The sequence below is a fragment of the Rhinolophus ferrumequinum genome, chromosome 5, assembly GCF_004115265.2.
Source record: "Rhinolophus ferrumequinum isolate MPI-CBG mRhiFer1 chromosome 5, mRhiFer1_v1.p, whole genome shotgun sequence".
Taxonomy (NCBI): Eukaryota; Metazoa; Chordata; class Mammalia; order Chiroptera; family Rhinolophidae; genus Rhinolophus; species Rhinolophus ferrumequinum.
In genome coordinates, this window is record NC_046288.1 from 37,743,719 (window position 1) to 37,762,401 (window position 18,683).

At 38.5% G+C, this 18,683-nt stretch overlaps 1 protein-coding gene across 15 annotated transcripts in view; it reads right to left on the reverse strand.

The window, feature by feature from the left end:
• Nucleotides 1-5,670: 5,670 nt before the first annotated feature.
• SEC31A (SEC31 homolog A, COPII coat complex component) overlaps nucleotides 5,671-18,683 on the reverse strand; it is a 63,596-nt gene continuing 50,583 nt past the window's right edge. For 7 of the 15 annotated variants that reach the window (XM_033105490.1, XM_033105493.1, XM_033105489.1 and 4 more), the window contains 6 exons: nucleotides 15,639-15,677; nucleotides 14,094-14,152; nucleotides 12,852-13,118; nucleotides 10,359-10,478; nucleotides 7,792-7,863; nucleotides 5,842-6,425 (listed from right to left, as the gene is read on the reverse strand). In XM_033105490.1, coding sequence (XP_032961381.1) covers nucleotides 6,246-6,425; nucleotides 7,792-7,863; nucleotides 10,359-10,478; nucleotides 12,852-13,118; nucleotides 14,094-14,152; nucleotides 15,639-15,677 — 737 coding nt within the window. In that variant the 3' untranslated portion in view covers nucleotides 5,842-6,245. Of the gene's footprint in view, nucleotides 6,426-7,791; nucleotides 7,864-10,358; nucleotides 10,479-12,851; nucleotides 13,119-14,093; nucleotides 14,153-15,638; nucleotides 15,678-18,683 lie in introns of all 15 variants that reach the window. The other 8 variants (XM_033105496.1, XM_033105498.1, XM_033105495.1 and 5 more) reach the window with 2 other exon arrangements.

Below are 18,683 nucleotides of genomic sequence, written 5' to 3' on the forward strand. Positions count from 1 at the left end.
CCCATTTCTTTTAGGATAGTTATTTTGGTTTCCAAGGGCAGATGAACGTAGTGAAGCTCTTACTTATTTCTCAGCATTAGCTGCTGTTATTGTTTCTGTTTCAATGACCTCTTTCTTTTCCTGCTGTGTCAATTACCGCAGGCTGCTCTTAAAAGGCAAAGGCCCCTGTTGCTCTCTAAAGGGGAGGGAGCATTTGTAAATAGAGTTCAGGAATGTCAAAAGGGTGACCTAGATCTGCAGCATCAGAGGAAAAACTAGTTCATTTGAGTACCCTATGTAATCAAATGTAGCCTATTCTTGATGTGGGGAACAGGTGTGTAGGAAGGTTAATTTCACAGAAATATGTATCACTACTGAGGGGACTCACTACTTAGGGACCTCAAGGCCAAGCAAATGTGTTTGTCCTAAATCCTCACATTACAAACTACTTCTTTAGTACCAGCCTACTCATTTTCAATCAAGGAAAGTGCTGCATTGATTTTTCTCCAGGTTAGAAATGAAATTAACTCTACAAGAGGAAAAAAGTATCCAAATATAAATAGACCTGACTTGTTTTTGTCATCTTTCTTCAAAGCTTTGTGCTTATCCAAATTTGTTTTCAATTCCTTCTCAAGACTTGTACACAATATACAAAGACGCTGTGGGAAAGGTAGATGGATCACAGACTTCCAGAGCAGGAACTGAAATTAGAGATCATCCAGTCTTACCCCCCCATTTTACAGATTGGGAAATGGAGGCAGAAAGAGATGACATGACTGACAGTAAGTGGCAGAGAAGACACTAAAACGCAGCTCCTTGAGGCTCACATAGGTGCTCTTCTACACTGTCCCTCGTGAAGACACAATTTATTGCAATTGGAACAAAGTGGGCACCATAGCAACATTTTACTGTTACCACCCAGGGCTGCCCTCCAGTCTGGAGCACTGCAACTATAACTGCCCGGCAGGCGGTATTGGGTTGTTTCGGCCCACTCTTTTCTCCCCTTCTCTAAATGGCACTCTTTCCTTTGGGGAACCACTCCACATGGTTCTGGTGAGGATTAGAACCACTGTGCTGGCACCAGGCTGGTGGGCACACTAGCTGGGCCAGTCAGTCAGCTACCCTACCTCTGGGCACAGAACTCGATAAGGTAGTGGGCATGAGACCCAAACAGGCAACTGGAGTTGTCTGTGAGCAGTATTTGGCTATTGTGAGAGGTTCTCTTCCCTTTGTGTATCAGCAGTGGAGATGGAGGTTTTGGGCTGCCAAGGGCTACCTTTCCCACCCTGTAGAGAACCTGCCTGAAAAGAAGCCAACACACAATGCTCTGTATCATTTATAATAAACTCATCCCTTTTTTGTGGGGAAATGCCAGATTTCTGCAGGCTATTAGGAGCGGGGGAAGAAAGCAAAATCAGAAAGCAAAACTCAGATTTTTGTTGCAGTAGCTTTTTTGTTGCAGTTATCCTTACTTTGGGAAAAATACGGCTTTGTGGGGGGAAAAAAGATGTGCTCACTAGGCTGACACATGGATTTGAATCCAGATTCTACAGCTCACCAGCTGCGCCAGGCAACAGCTTAGCTCCCTGGGCGGATGTGAGCACTGACTGAGAGCGAGCGAGTACCCAGCTCAGTGCCCAGCTCAAGGAAATGTTAGATCCCTTCAGCGTGTCTAAGCAGTTCCTCTTGGTGAACTTGACTTCAGCCTGTTACAACTGATGTGTTCTTTCCCAAAGACTCCTTAAGGCAAAAGAGGTGGTCAGAGCAGGTCATCTGTTATTTAGAGATATATCCAGAGGGAAAGGAAATTACTTTAAGGTCACTTGTAGGAGATGGTTGCTTTCCTTTTTTACTACTGAAATGTTATATTCAATTCGATAGCACATTCTAGCCCTCCTAGCATGGGAAGTTCCTTTACTGGACAAAGTACAAATGAAATGATTTTTTATCATTAACCAAATTATACTTACTGGGCATCTTTAATTCCTGCCTTAAATCATGTACTATATTCACTGCTCTTTTACTATTAAGGAAAAAAAGTCTGAAACTCCTCTTCTAATCAAATTTGAATCCAGTCTCCTGTGGTAGGCTCCCTACTGGTCCATTTTATGTTGTCTACCTGGAAGCACATCTGTTTGGACATAAAGTTTCTACTGAACTGCACACATCATTTTATATTTACTGAGGTAAAGAAATCAAGTTAGTAACAACTCTAGGATACTACTCTCTAGAGCTGGGGAATGTTAGTTATAGCCTTTAAATGTGTAAAAGAGATAATGGTAGATATGTCTGAGACACAGATTTTGTGAGGTTTAACTGCACATGGAAGAACTAAAAAGCCAACAAGCTTTTGTATCTTTTTGAAACAAAAAGGTTTCTATTTCACAAGGTGTCTGAAGCCACTCCCCACTCCCATTTGCAAGGTACGAACCCACTGATACACAAAGGTTTTAGAAAAGTCACGAATTGGGAGATGATAAGGCACCAGTGACAAAAGCAGAGACAGGCCTATCTGATGAACAATAGGCTTCTAGGCCTATGGAATATCAGCCAAAACTCAAATTCAAATTCAACAAAGAGTGCAGCTCCATTAAAGAGTGCAGACATTACGAGTCATGAGGTTTGTATACAGTCACTCTAGGTGTTTCAGAAGGAAAATGAACATGTTTGCTAAATACATACGCCAGATCTCTGGAAACATAAATCCAGAGTGCAAAAAACATACACCACAGTTAAATCAAAGTCTATTCCCTTTTGTTTGCTTTTATTCACTTTTTCAAGATCTGCTCTAACCACTTAAAACCCACACATCCCACACCTCCCAAAGGGGGGGTCCACTTAAAACCCACACATCCCACACCTCCCAAAGGGGGGGTAAAGGCAAACAGATGGAAATTACAGAATGGTACAGTTTGACCCCAATCAGGCTTACATGCATACCACGCAACCTGAGCCTAAGACTTGTATGATTACCAAAGCACTGAGTAGGAGAGATCCTACAGAAATGTTGGGAAAACAAATAGTACACCAGAAAAAGTGGAAATATAAAGCTGATTTCATTCTATGTTTCCCCGAAAATAAGACCTAACCAGAAAATAAGTCCTAGCGTGATTTTTCAGGATGACATCCCCTGAACATAAGCCCTAATGCGTCTTTTGGAGCAAAACTTAATATAAGACCCTGTCTTATTTTCTTTGTAAACATGGTTGCTTTTTCATGGTTGAAAGATTTGGGTCGTATATCCCGAAGATCAAATAGTTAAGATTTTCTGTTCATGGACAGTCCCTATCACTCACTACCTGTGACATCGTCAGCATTTGATGAACACTCCTACAGATTTGTCAGGGGTGAAATTTGGGAATGCTGCCACCACAGCAGTGAACAAACTAAAGAGGGGAGCGTGCATACACGTTTGTGTGCACACACAGATGGGCGTACACTATCTGCTAAATCTTCATGACCATTCCAAAGGAAGCCTCTGCTATGGCAGAGGGATGGCCTTGCAGACCACCTTAGGCAAACCCCATTCTGGTCCAGGAGACAAAAGGTTATCAGGAAAGTGCTGACCAGTCACCATCCCTCTCTTTATCTTTCAGGCAGGGTACATCTGGTTGTCAGGAATCCCACTGCATTGTTCTGTCCCCCAGGATACATGGGAATTTTCTGAATCCAAAGGAATATATAGGCTCACTGGACTCTCAACAGTTAGGTGCAGACCAGTTATTTTCAACTTCATCCTGATGCCACACTAGTCAAATGAATTACCGTGTTTCCCCGAAAATAAGACCTAGCTGGACCATCAGCTCTAATGCGTCTTTTGGAGCAAAAATTAATATAAGACCCGGTCTTATTTTATTATAAGTGTCTTATATAATAAAATGTAATATAATACCGGGTCTTATATAAGACTAGGTATAATATAGGATCTCATATTAATTTTTGCTCCGAAAGATGCAGTAGAGCTGATGGTCTGGCTAGGTCTTATTTTTGGGGAAACGGTATGAATACCTCCATCAGCTATGTATCCCATTACACAGATTCTCCAGTGGGGCCTATGGGTGCATCCATCCCGCCTAGCCCAAAGGATCACATGAAGAATGGAAGAGAGGAGCAGGTGCAATAAAAAAAAAAGCACCACCCCCAGAGAGGTGGTGAGTCTCCTGGCCAACACCCACCCCACCGATCAGTTTCCCACCCAGCCCTTTCCTTCTTTTAAAATTAAGTAGGTTAAAAAAGTGAAAAGCACAAAACACGGAAACATATCTGAATAGTCTTGGGATTTAGAAAGAATAACGACAGGAAGTAACGGCAAGGGTACAGCGGTTAACTTTCCCAAACTAAATAGCCGTCAGTGGTATCAGCCACCAGATCTTCACGTGAGAACAGCCTTACACAGAGGTAGCTGAATTGTGCAGCCATACACTGTAATGCTTTCGGAGATGAAAACATTAACAACAGACTCATTTAGAAAATCAAGTTGGAATTCTTTCTCTACTTGTCAAAAAAGAAAACTTTTTGAAAGTTGTTTTACTTTTCTCCAGGGAAACAAACTACTCTCTTTCCATAATCTATTATCTTCATACTTCAGAGACAAAACAGTATTTTGGGTTCAGCTCCTCTTACCTCCATCCACTTAAATGAAACTCCTCCAAGGTTATAAGCCATGTGGATAAATGTCTCCACAGTGGAAAAAACTCACAGTGCTGTATTGAAAAAGGAGAGATAACAGCTACTCAGATGTCAGCAACAAATAGTTTTTTACACTCATGCTTGTAAAATCTTTGGGAGTGGCCAGGGCTCCACTGCCACCTACTCTTGTTTTTCATATTTTGGGAATTTGTCTATTTGTAAAATGCTGCCAGTTATGCCACTGTCATGGAAGGGTAAGCATGAAGCCGTAACACGAATCCTAACTACAGAGGCAATAAATGAAAGCCTGCTGTTCAGATGGGGTCTTGGGCTGACAACACACTTGAGGGGGAGGTCCAGGTCAAGTTGCCACTTGAATGAGTCACAGAAGCGACTCCGACTCACAAACTTCCAGGAGACTGAAGGGCCGGGTGCTGATATATCACCCATTCCTCAGGCTCCAATGCTCACACATACTACTATCAAGGTCCTCCTTTTTCTAGTTATAAAACTATTCTGACCTAAAAACTGAGTTGGTTAATTTTTAAAAGAGGGGTTTTATTTGGTGGGAATCCCAACAAAGGAAATTGAGAGGATCTTGCAAACTGTTCCCCTCAGGCTACCGAAAAACCTGACAAACTCCTCTTATTCCTACAAACAGCACCTCTATCTCCACAATAATCACAGGATTTATTTTCTAGTTTTCCAACTCACTTAGGTAAAATTGAATAGACAATGAAAAATTATTAGTATCTGATTTTCCTCAAGATTCTCGGAGGACCATTATCTTTTATTTACCACACAGTTCTTAAGACATTATAATAAAGTCACTTGACAGAAAAACTTGCTGAAAAAATATCTGGCTTTGATTCAGGAGGCTGACAGAAATAAGTTTTCTTTCTGAACTTAAACCTCAGAGCTATAGATAACTTTTTGAAAATGGCTAAATGAATTTTTATAAAATGGAGACAATTCAATCTTTAATTCAAACAGAATATTAAAAACATTTATTAATAAAGTTCAATGCACTCTACAGAATGAAAATGCTATCTTTTCCTATAGATACTTAAAGCTAATGATCCCACTTTTCATTAATATTTGCTAAATCTATATAGCAGCCTCTGGATTTAATTATTTGTTCGGAACCAGAGTGAAGCCAAAGACACACACACAAAAAGAGACTAAACTAAACTGTGAGCAGCTGTTTAAAGAAAAGACTACATACACTTAAAACAGGATTACACACTTTAATCTGATTGACGTGGAGGAAGAGGGGAAGACATGGAAAAAGTTTTAGCTCAGCTTTAAGCATAACCAGATGCTCCTTTTCCAAAAAGTACACTAAGGTTTTAAAAACCACATTTTATCAGAATACTTCAGAAAAACATACTCTGTGTAATCCAGGAAATACACTATTTGCAGAATAGGAAAATCATCACTGGCAATAAAAGATTAAAACAAAAGAAAGCACCAGGGTTTGGAGCAGTTCTAAGACGAGTATATGTGCAGAAATAGTGCAAATGCTCTTGACTGGCTGCTATGGAAACATGCTAATGAGGACTGGTCCATATCGTATCATTTTTTTAAATGTGTTTCTTTGGGAACATGTCAGTGTGGCTGACAGTGACGCTGCCCTTTTAGACACCCAGCTTATTGGCCTGGGTGAGAACAACTTTGAGAACGGGCATGAAAGCGGAGGTCTCGCTGAAGTTGCTGGTGCTCACTATGTGGGTATGGATGTTCAGTCCTTCTGAGTAGTTACGCATTTCGATGCTCCTTGCAATGTTGTGTAAACCGTTGATGATGGTGGGTGAAAGCTGAAATAAAGGTTGAATCAAGAGAAAGAATTAAATTATGGAGAATTCCCCATGATACCCTCTATGAACATTAAACCTCAAATATTTAAAAGGAGTGTGAAATAAATACTATAAAAAATGTATAAATTATTTAGCATTTCTAGAAATAGTTTAGACCAAGCAACACTTAAGCTACAAAACAGAACCGTAAAAAAATGATATATAAGGAAATCATTTATGAATTAAACATGTATGACAAGCCAGGTATATTTTCTTATAGGAAAGAAGCCAGATTTCCTCCCCAACACTGAAATGCTAACATCTCTCTCCACTTAAGAGCTTCAATCCTTCAATTATTTTAGCTACAGCCTCATTCCTTTTAAAAATTTTCCTATGCACGTGAAAGAGCTTAAAGATTCTTAATTATGACACCTTAAAATAAGGACCCAATTTATTTAGAACTTGTCTATAATAGAGATCCTGAACTTTTGGTCTACTTCCATTAGTAGGGCAACAGCCCTCATCATATACTCAAATTGGTCTGTTTTTTAATAATCCTGTCATCTCTTAAAACCATAAAACCTATAGTTGTTTTCCATGTCATTACATGGCTTACATGTCCACATTTTTGATGGAAGACTTTATTTTGGAGCAGTCCATGGACTACACCACTTCCACTTTTATAGCAACGGTTTTTATTTTGGTTCTCATGAGGTAGATAAATGGTTGTTTTTATCTGATGGGATTGAGGTGGGGAATGAGGAAGAGGAACTCTGAAATGCAAAAATATAAATAAGTCCCAGTTCTTTTTTTCTCTCCTATCCTAGTTTCATTAACAAAGCAAAAAGTATTGTAGAAAGGAATGGAGACGTGGGGACAAAGGAACAGAAGCCAGTGGATCCACTCCTGCTGCCTATCCTCAGTTACAGCACATTAACTGGCTTACCTCGTGGCTATACTTGGCTTTGCCTTTGTCTAACAGATGTGCTACAAGAAAAGGGTCAGATATCTTAGACTGTGAGAAAGATTATAGATTTGGTCTCTGGAAAACAAAATGTCTTCCCACTTTGATTTCTTAATTCAAGGGACATATAAAATAAACAGAAGGCCAGTTACCTTAGGGCCAACAGAAGCCAATTTGTATTTCTATTCTGTTACAAAAAGGGTTAAAATTTCTGTTAAAATTTCTCTCTTTCACGCTCTGCACTGTCCCTTCATCCCGAATGAATGAAATTTAAGATTCAGTTAAAGCAAAGCCCATTCTATCACTGTCATGCGAGTTCTGACCCCAAGCTCAGTATACTCGAGTGCTGATGAAATGCTTATTTCACTAAAAACTAGGAACAAATGTTTATCATAAAACCTTTTTTTTACCCCACGAACTTACTGTCTGTTCCCTAAGTTTATCATACAGAAACTCCAAGCGTTTGCTGGCATCATCTAGCTTCCTCTTGGTTTGCTGCAGGAGAGGGAAAACAGGTAAGTTATATGTGAACATGAACTTTTATCCAAAGAATCTGCCTTATCTCCTTTCACTGACCTTACACTCATGATGTTGAACCGGTTCACCGTATAAAGAAATGGAGGCAACTATGGCCGAGAAACTTGAACAGATTATTAGGACAGAGATCAGGAATCTATCAATGGGGGGAAGGCAAGAAGACAAGACTCTTCCTTCTGGTGTGCAAATGTAGTACTGGTGGGACTTCACGTGGACTGCCAACTCACGTGACAAGGTGTGAGCGTGTACAGGCGCACTACATCCACAGGCCACAGGCAGGGCCATCTGGCAGCAAGGGGTCAGGGTGCTACAGGAAGGAACATCTAAGTACAGTCATGATACATTATGGGTGCTGGAAGGCAAACGTGTAGGTGAACTGGAATCCTTTTTAACCTTTAATCCTGTCAAAAATATTACTTACACACTTGGTCATTTAGTGTGTTTAATCCTGCTTTTTTCCGAACCTTTAAAACACCCAGAAAAAAAGAAAACTATCTTCTGGTGACTCAAGACTACTAACAGGGAAGAAGTAACATGAGTTCTTAAATCAAGGATGTCCTCCCCAGCCCCATCCTCATACTACATAGAGTGAGAGAAAACTATTCTAAAACCCAAACTAAAGGATTAAAATCACAATGTGATTAACGTGATGATCTACATGATGCAACAGCTTTAGAAGTGCCAATATTCTTCACTATTTGCTGAGTGCCTACTAAGTGCCACGCTGGGGACACAGTCTTGTGTCCCACAGAGCTCATATTCCACTGGGTAGGAAAAAGACACCAAACAACAATACGTTCTATGTCAGACGGTGATGAGTGCCAGGAAGGAAAGTTAACAGGGTAAGGGACTAAAGGTGTTGGGAGTGGCGGGCGGTAAGGACAGGCCTGATGGCTAATGGGACATGTGAGCAGAAGCCTGGAGCAAGTGAGGAGTGAGCAATGCAGTTATGTCAGGAAGAGTGCCAGGCAGAAGGGGCAGCAAGGACAAGCCCCTGATGCTGACGTGTTCTTGGCACATCTGAGGAAGAAATGCCAGTGTGTCAGAAGAGGAGCAAGGAAGAGAGAAAGCCATCAAGGATACCATTACAAACTAAGTTGTGCTGCAAGATTACTTTGTGTCGTTTAGACATAATTAAAGTGAAAATAGGAATACTATAAAAATGATTCCAACTATTGATTAAAATGGACTTACGTGGAAGGGAATCTTTACAGTCCCTGTTCAAAGCTACCCACAGGAGCCCTACCCCAAAGGGGTAGGGGCAGCTGAGCAAGCGAGAGAGAATATAATAACCTCCCTCGCAACTAATTACAGGAATTAGAGGAACAGTTTGTCTTTTGGGGTTCTCTGCTGCCCAGGGCTCCTGTGGACCCAGAAAGAAGACAGTACGGTGACCTAGAGGAGGTTAAACTCAACAAAAATTTACTGAGCTGGGCAATGAGTTCTGTGTACTCCCAAGCTCTCTGTACTGCCTCATGCGTGAAGGAGGACTGGAGTTTCCCCACATTTTTATTGGAACTCCTCTATTTTTGAATGACTGTGGCCTATTTAAAGACTGCGAGATGTGTTTACCTGGCTATCAGCTTCATCTGCTCTGTCCTATAATAGCTTGGTCTTTCCATCACTCCCAGAATGTCAGGCGCTAAGGTTTATGTTAACCTTTCCCTGCCTCTCTGCTTTCAGGACACTTTCAGTACAGGGAATCGCTTTCCAAAAGAACAGTGGAAGGCTGAACAGACTAATACTCAATGTTGATAAAACAACAAATTCCAGAAGCTGTTTTTCAAGCAGACAAGTGGCCAGTGGCTAAATAAGTCTATTCAACATTTGCTGGCAGAAACCGAAATTTCATCTAAAACAAAACTGACTTTGTGGAGTTTTTGTCGTTGCCAATACACAGACATCCTCTAAGTAAACTAGTAAAATCAGTTGCTTTAACTATGATTATGACTCCAACCAACATCTAAAACATTTAACTATTTTTAAGATCTTTGCAAAGTTACGTATAAGATTATCTGTAATAGTTTTGATGTGAGTTCAGAGAAAAACCCAGAGTCGGGTTGTTTTGCATGCCACCATTCTGTTCTGTTTAATGTGCCAAACATGAGGTTTGCTGATGAGAAGTGCACACAGTGGTTGACAGCATAATTCTGGAGCCAGACTGGGTTTGAATGCTGCCTCTGACCTTGGGTGTTACTTAAATGCTTTGCCTTAATTTCCTCATCTGTAAAATAAAGATGACAAATCTACCTACCATGGGGGTTGTTGTGAGGATTAAATAAATATATATGTAAAAAGTAATTACATTTTAATATGTAAAGCAAACCATATTAAGCACTAGCTTGATTACTTTTGTACAAACTTTAAAATATATCTTGTAAGACTTCAAGCAATAATTATAGACTTCGTAAAGCATTATTTTAATTAAGCAAAATACGAGAACAGATACATACAGGATCTGTGGCTGAAGAGAAACAGCGCTGGATAAGGTCCTCAAATGTGGTCTTTAGAATGAGGTGCTCGTCTGGAATAGGTTTCTTGGTGATTTTTTCTGTTGGCAAAGACTGCACGTGCTGGAAGAAACAATACCACAAAATGAGCAGAAATGACGAGAAGCTACCTAATACACTAAGCCCTGAAACTCTGTGATAGAGAGAAACCACTGACCTTGTAGACAGGCTATTCAAAACCAAATGTAAAATAAACACGTGCAATCACTTAAGTAAAAATGAAAATCAGATATCCAATAAAAGGTACAGGTACTCCTCCTACAGCTTTGATTCTCAATGACAGGACTGGATATAAAGTATTTAATTAATTATGGAACATACGTCGATCACTACTGTATACAACTGATGGGAAGTAGACCTGTGCCGCTAGGAAATAAAAAGAACAAGACATTTATAAAGTCGGCTGTCAGAGTGCCTGCTTGTTCTGCTTATCGGCTCATTTTTGTCTCTCCTGGCATTCTTCTATTCTTTACTCTTGGAAATTGTTAACTGGGCTATTATCAAACTGCAAGATTACATCAAAGGTTAGGACAGAAGAAACCATAATGTTACTGAGTGTAAAGATGGAAAAACAAAGAAGGAATGTTTACATTTTTAAAGTTTTGATTTATTAGTTCATTCATTCAAAAAATATTAGGCAATTATGGGCCAGGCACTGGTATGTACTGGTCTGTCAATACAGAAATTATCTCTGCCCTCAGGGACTTTACAGGCTAATGGAAAGAAAGTTTAAAAATGGCATAAATGTATGTAAAATAGCAACTGTGGCAAGTTAACATCAGTGGAACCGAAAGACGATGTAACTGAGGGAAAGGCTGCCTTCAGGAAATTATATCGGAAGGGTAAGTAGGACTTCACCAGTTAAAATGGGAAGGAAAAGCATTCCAGATGGAGGAAGAACACGTACAAAGGGAAGATCATGATACAAGAGGACTAAAAGGAGGCCAGTGTGACTGGAGCAGACAGAGAGCAGGAGAGTGTGAGGAGGCCTTCCAGACAATGTGAAATATTCTGGTGTTTTCCTGAGAACAGTGGGAAGCTGTAATGTTTTAAGTAAAGAGGAGACAAGACCAGATTACAGATGGATCAAAGTAGATGCTGGCAGACCAATTAGAGGCTCCTGCACTGCTGTAGACTGGAGATGAACGGAGCATGGACCAGACTGGAAACACAGAGAAGAAGGGATTTGAGAGAGATTTTAAAGTAATAGCAACAAGACTTGGGTATAGACTTGAAAAAGAAGTTAAAGGAAAAAGTATAAAGATGTCCCCAGGGTTTTGGCTGGATTGAATAGGTGCCACTCACTGAAACAGGAAACACCAAAAGAAGACTGACTAGATTTGGGAGGAAGGCTAAGAATTAGGTTTGGACATGTTGATTGTGAGGTGCCTTAGAGACATTCAAGTAGGCAGGCAGCTGAATATTATGGCCTGGTGGAACACATACATCTATACAGCTCTCTTTCACTGGTAACTGAGGTTCTGGTCTAAAGGAGTATAGCATGAGCACCCAGGTTTTAACAAAAGTGAATGGCTGGGTAGCTTCCCAAACTAACATAGACCTGTAATCATAAAAAAAAATCAACAATACATCTTTATAATTTATATTCTTGTGGAAAGAAGCAAGTCCTCCCACCTCCATCAAAACACTGGTTTTTATAATGCAACTTAGTATTTAGAAGTCTTTTAGGCAGAACTATCTCTTAAGAACAAAGCATACTCTTGTGATAGATATACAACTGTTACAAATTTGAGTTCAACGAGTCAAAAACAAAATCAGAAGAATTAGTTTTATACATGGGCAGGAATTTGTTTCACCTTATGTTAAACTTTGTACCAAGCTCTTTATTTTTCATGAATAGATAAAAATGTTTATCTTGGTGTATCTAAGTCAGTTACATGGAAATGTAACAGATTTTTCATTATCTAGAACCCTGCCAACTAAGTCTCCAAGTAAAAAGCAAATACAAATTTATATCTCCATCTGAAGATAGGGCTCTATATTATTAGCCCTTCTAGGTACACAAGAAAAGATAAAACATATTACATTTTTATTTTACAGTTTAAAGGGAAAAGCCTTTGGAAACAGCTTCTGCTTAGCAACCTTGGAAGCAAATACTGGATTCAACTGATCTTAAATTGTGGCCACTGATTAGGTCAAATGAAATACTGCAGTTGCCAAGCTATTGTAAACATATAGTAGCCAATATATAAGCACCTTCTAGGAAGTCTGTATATGCCCATGTAATATTATTGAAAAATAATATGCATACATGATCAATCTTTAAAAAAGGGTTACTTTTTATTCAGTTTGTCTAAATCGAAAACAAATCTGGATGTTCATTAATTAAGGTATAACCAAAGAAGTTAATACAGTCAAAAGAATTTACTGAAATGGAGCCATCTCCCCATTGCACTTCCACAGATTTACGGTTACCTGGATGGTATTTCCAATAGGAGCCCCTGGGGCACCCTCGATATTGGGCTTTGAGAAAGATGATGGCATGCCTGGTTGACCAAGGGGTTGCTGTATGCCGTGGAAGGCGGGCTGGCCACCTGGAAGATGTGGCTGTGGGAATGACGCTTGGCTTGGCAGTGGTACTGGAGCTGAAGGTTGTTGCTGCAGCATCTGTGACTGGGGGTCACCCAAGGGGTTCATGATTGGCGATGTGATAGGAACAGGAGGCATAAAGTTTTCAGGCATCTTTTCAAAGATGGTAATAAAACGGAACAAGAGTTAGAAAAAAACGATAGCAACATTTCCTCAGCTTACGTAAGGAAGTTAGACTACTCCATGGTTACAAATTTCTTTTTTAATACTGGTAGAATACTTTTCAAATGAAATGTTATGCAGGATTCTAGAGTAAAACATAAAACTAAAGCTAATCTGGCTAAGGGGTGGAGAGCTCAAACCCAGACTTGTCAGTTTCCCCGTTTTCTTCCACACTTACTCTCATAATGAGGAGCAACACCAGGGTGTTTTTGAAACAGGATGTCAAAGTCTGGAGAATTATATCTAGCAAGACTAAAATCAGACATTCCAAATGTGTGTTTGTGTGTTCAATACGATCATGATGTAATACCCTTTTCCTAGCTAGATCACTAAGTAGATACTACCTGTCAATCACACTTCAAGTAGTAGATTAAGTTTCTGATTATTACTAACTTAAATTTTGGGTTTTATTGCTCATTTAGTGTCTGCCAATTTTAGGTTACAGCCTCTCATTACTATATTTGGGGGAAGGAAAGCACTAGGAGTAAAAAAAAAAAAGTACAAAATGGCTTGGGGAGAAAAAAGGAAAGAAGAATCTTATCTTGTGCTGTAACAGCTCTCAATAGTTACTGAAATCTAAACAATGTTCAGCTACAAGGCTATTTCTTCATTCATATTATATGTGATCGACAAAAATAGTCCAAAATATAATTACCAAATTCATGATTACTGTTGGAACCCCAAAACCAAAGTAACTCCTAAAGAAAAATTCATTTGAGAAGGCTACTCTTTGAGTTTCCTACTCTCTGAAAGATATCTGTTGGGAATTTGATGTTAAGTTGAAATACACTTTAAATATATCAGTCAGTAAGCTTTGCCTTTAAAAGTGCAGTGTGGTATGTTCCAGGTGGCTACATGATTAACAGAACATTTGTAGGCAACTGGATGGACATCTTTTTCTAGTACCTTCTTCTTCTTGGGTACTCTGTTCAAAGCTGGAGGATCATTCCAACCATTCTGAGGACCTATAACAGAAAACAGAGGGCATTTTCCTTTAGAATCCTGAAAAGACTAAAACTAAATTGTATCCATCACAGAGTACCTTCAAATTCTGCCTTAGCCCTGAGATAACTATCACAAAAGTTTTACCAGCTGAGGTGTGGGTGACCACTATGTAGTCCTGGATTCTCACTCATTACCTCTAATAATCACAAGGCCTTGACTTAGTAGGCAAGATACCTTGATATTAAAGTGAAAGAGCTGTGCTAACTTTAAGGATAGTGATCACGTCTTTCTGTCTATGTTGGTATCTAGCCTTCAAGATCTGTTAACAGTTCTCTCCTAATAAAGAAAGAATAAATCACTTGAGTCTACTTTTAAAAAGGCTCTGATAGACAACATACAAAAAAGAATAAAAGTAATCATCTATTTCCCAAGAGGGAAATTCAACATAAGCAAATCATCCACATGGTAGAAACAAAAGTTAAAGAAAGCAGAGCCCAACTACACAACACCAGTAATTTTCATCATCTTTAGTTTAATGTTTTATTGACATGTAAACCTTAGGAATTACTTACACAGTAGAAAAGGGAATTCAAATATTAATGATAAGATTTTTTAATGCTACAAAACAAATTCCAGGATGGCAGCAAATGTAAAATTAAACTATCAACTTTAGTAAATTTCCTCTAAATAAACACCCTGTCATCTCAAAGTGAGAAATGAACATAAGTAGCAGAACTCACTTAGTACTCTCATGCCGGTATCTTTAAAGAAAAAAGGAATAAAATATGCCAGAAATAGATAGGATAATTTTTAAATCACAATATAAGCATGTTAGAATTCACTGAGTTTTGTGTATGTGTATATGTAAAGACAAAAAAAAATCATTCCTCTTTCAATTAAATATCCTTTCAGTATTTCACCTTTTGTTTCATTGATATCCATGATATTAAATCACAAAATTGCTGAGCAAACCGAAGAACCTGTGATTCATACATAATGTCACAGAATTTTTTTTTAAAGATCTTCTCAGAACCAGCATGTACGATTTGCCTTGATTTTAAAGATAGAATTAATTTTCTATAAGTTTACTGGAAGACAGAATGCCAAATGAGCCTCAAAACACTCAAAAACTAATCACAAAATATTAAGCCACATGCTGCTATCTGCTTAGCAAATTCTTAAAGTTCTAGCCATACATTGATTAATCATTCAAATCTCTCCCATCACCTTCTAATCTTATTCATATCTAACACTATCTTGGTATAGTCGTTGTCTTTATGTCTGTATGAAATAGCCGACTTTTGTGATTTAAAGCTATTTGTGTCACCATATTAATTCAATCAGTTCTAATATCTGATTCATTAAGAAGCCAAATAAAAAATTGATACCGATCAGATTTAGGATATTATCAGCTTTGAAGTTTACATGCATTATTGTGAATGTCCAATCATTAATTACATTCAATGATTCAGAGATTTCCACAGGTATATTTTATAACCAATTCACCTTCCAATATAGGTGCCTGGTCTCGCATAGACTCATTTTCTGTAGACAAAATGTAAAAGTCACTTAAACGGTATTATAAAAGACATTGTAAAGTCTACTTTTCATTTTGTAATTGTTTCTTCTCCCTCTATCAACTCCTAGAAAGAACTAATTTTATAAGAGAATAAAACTTACTGTTTAATCAAGTCACGTGAAATGTCTTATCTAATAAAGAAAGTATTCAATTTTGGGGTAAAGCAAATTCATTTAAGTTGTGTGAGTTCCAATTACTCTTAAACATCACTTTTTTTCTTACTGTGCTAGCTGCCTCTTTTAAAATTTTGTTCTTTCCTATCTAAAATAATTTTCCCCCAATTGTTTGCATGGATTTTTTTCCTAATTGGTCAATGAAGCTCAGAAATATCTCTGGGGGGAGAGCACTTCCTAACATATTATAACTAATGTGTCCATTTTAGTGTTGTTTAAAGCTGTGAATCTAAATCAGCTGAAGATTTTGTTAAAATTCAGATTGACATTCATATATTGTGGAGCCTGCTTGCAGGTAATGCCAATGCTGCTGGTCAAAACCCTTCTTAGTAGTAGATTTAGTAGTAAAGATTTACAGTGAAATGGGAGGCTTTCTACACTGGCCTGCAGACTTCAGCACTGCACTTGTTAAAGATCAACATGTCAGACAATCTTAAGATGGTACCATCCCACTGCTGGATTTGGGAGGCCCCAAATGTCTGCATTCTGGAGAAACTGTAATTTCTGGGGCCACCTCATGAATATGATTACATGCGAGAACTGGTCCAGTAAATATGTAACCACTTCAGGTGGTCTTTTCTGTAAGAACATATGGACTTGCAGACTGTTTAGCACAAGTCTTCCAGATAGCACTACTTCTCTTAACAGAACTGGTTTGTGGCAGTGGACAAGAGGAGAGAAGGCTGAAAACTAACACAGCAATTCCAAAATTGTCAGATATTCTGGGCCAGGCCCAACTTCAAATCAAAAGCGTGGATGAAGGTACATCGTGTGCACACAGATATAACTTAGGAATTTAACTATCTTCATTTGGGGAGAGAGGAACCAAGACAATAGAGCAATTATATCAGTGAATTCTGTTCAATTTGAACTCCACTCAAGAAGCATGTGCCTCAGAGAAATCTGTGAGGTGGGAGAGGTAATCTCATAGCTTGATATCTCACTGTATGGAGTTGATGATAGATGCTTTTCTATCCAATATGGCTCCTAAATACAAACCAACTTCTCCATCAAGAGCTTAACTGAAGAAAGGAGTGCTGAAAAGATAATTCACTATAAGTGATTTCCTATTTTTGCCTTAAATGATGACCTCACAACCTAACTCCCCCTGCAAGTTATGACCTCATAGCACTGTAGTTAAAAAATCTCTGGGAGTCACGTGTGCATTACAACAGAGGACTGACCTGATTGGCAGCTACTAATGTATTCTTTAGCACCAGACTTCAGCTTCTGGGCAGAGGGGTGGATATATTGCAAACCTAAAAGTACTGAAAATAGTTTGGCCTTGACTCTCTTTTGTAAGAAGTAGTCCCAACAATATGTCCTCCATCTCTGCCCAATGAGAGGCAAAATCAGCAGATGAGAGCAGTTTTTCCTCTAACCTCGCATGGTGACTTAAGCCTGAAAGGGTTCCCTGATTTCACAAACTACTGTGATCCCCCCGAAAATATGACCTAGCTGGACCATCAGCTCTAATGCGTCTTTTGGAGCAAAAATTAATATAAGACCGGGTTTTTAAATATAATATAATATAATATAATATAATATAATATAATATAATATAATATAATATAATATAAAATAATACAAGGTCTTATGTTAATTTTTGCTCCAAAAGATGCATTAGAGCTGATGGTCCTGCTACGTCTTATTTTCGGGGAAACACGGTACTACTTCACCCACGGACAGAAATCAAAACAAAAAAAGAAAACAACAATGTTGGTGGGAATGTGGAGAAACTGGAACTCCTGTGCACTGCTGGTGGCAACATAAATTGGTGCAGCCATTGTGGGAAAACAGTATGGTGGTTCCTCAAAAACTGAAACATTAAATTACAATTTGATCCAGCAATTCCACTTCTGGTTTTATGCCCCCAAAAACTGAAAGCAGCAACTTGAACATGTATTTGTATATACATGTTCATACCAGCATTATTCACAATAGCCAAAATGCTCATATGCAGATAAATGGATAAACAAAATGTGGTATACACATACAATGAAATATTATTCAGCCTTAAAAAGGAAAGACATTCTGATACGTGCTACAATATGGATGAATCTTGAAGACAGTGAAAACAGCCAATTACAAAAGGACAAATATTTTATGAGTCTATTTATATAAGGTACCTGGAGTAGTCAGATACATGGAGACAGAAAGTGGTTACCAGAGGCCAGGGGAGGGGGCAGTTGTAGTTTCACTATAGGATGATGAAAAAGTTCTGGAGACAGATAGCAGTAATGACTGTACAACGTGAATGTACTTACTGTTACAAACTATACCCTTAAAAATTATTAAAATGGTAAATTGCATGTTATGTATATTTTAACCATATTTAAAAGTTTTATTACATGCACACATAAAACATACATATATGTATGCTTATAGGTTTATGAAGGGAATAAATAAATCTAAATTATTAGTGGTTATATTTGGGTGGTAGAATTATAACTTTATTCTTATTTTATACTATTTGGAGTCTTACAAAATCCTACAGGGAGAAATTAATAAAAATCAAGGGAAATTTAAAAACTGAATATGTCATGTTGCTGGATATGGAGACGCCTATCCATGTTAATGTAGGGATTAGTCCTTCACAGTTCTTTGGGGAAGAAAGAGGGAACAGCTCGGTCATACATACACAAGTGGAACCGGAAACCATCCAAGGATCTATGTATTGGCTAAGATACTTTTCAGTGGACTCACGAAATATTAGCGCTGATGATATAGAGACTTTTGGCTAGAAGATAATTTGAGATGAAGCGAATAGAGCATCCTTGTCAACAATATACATCTCCT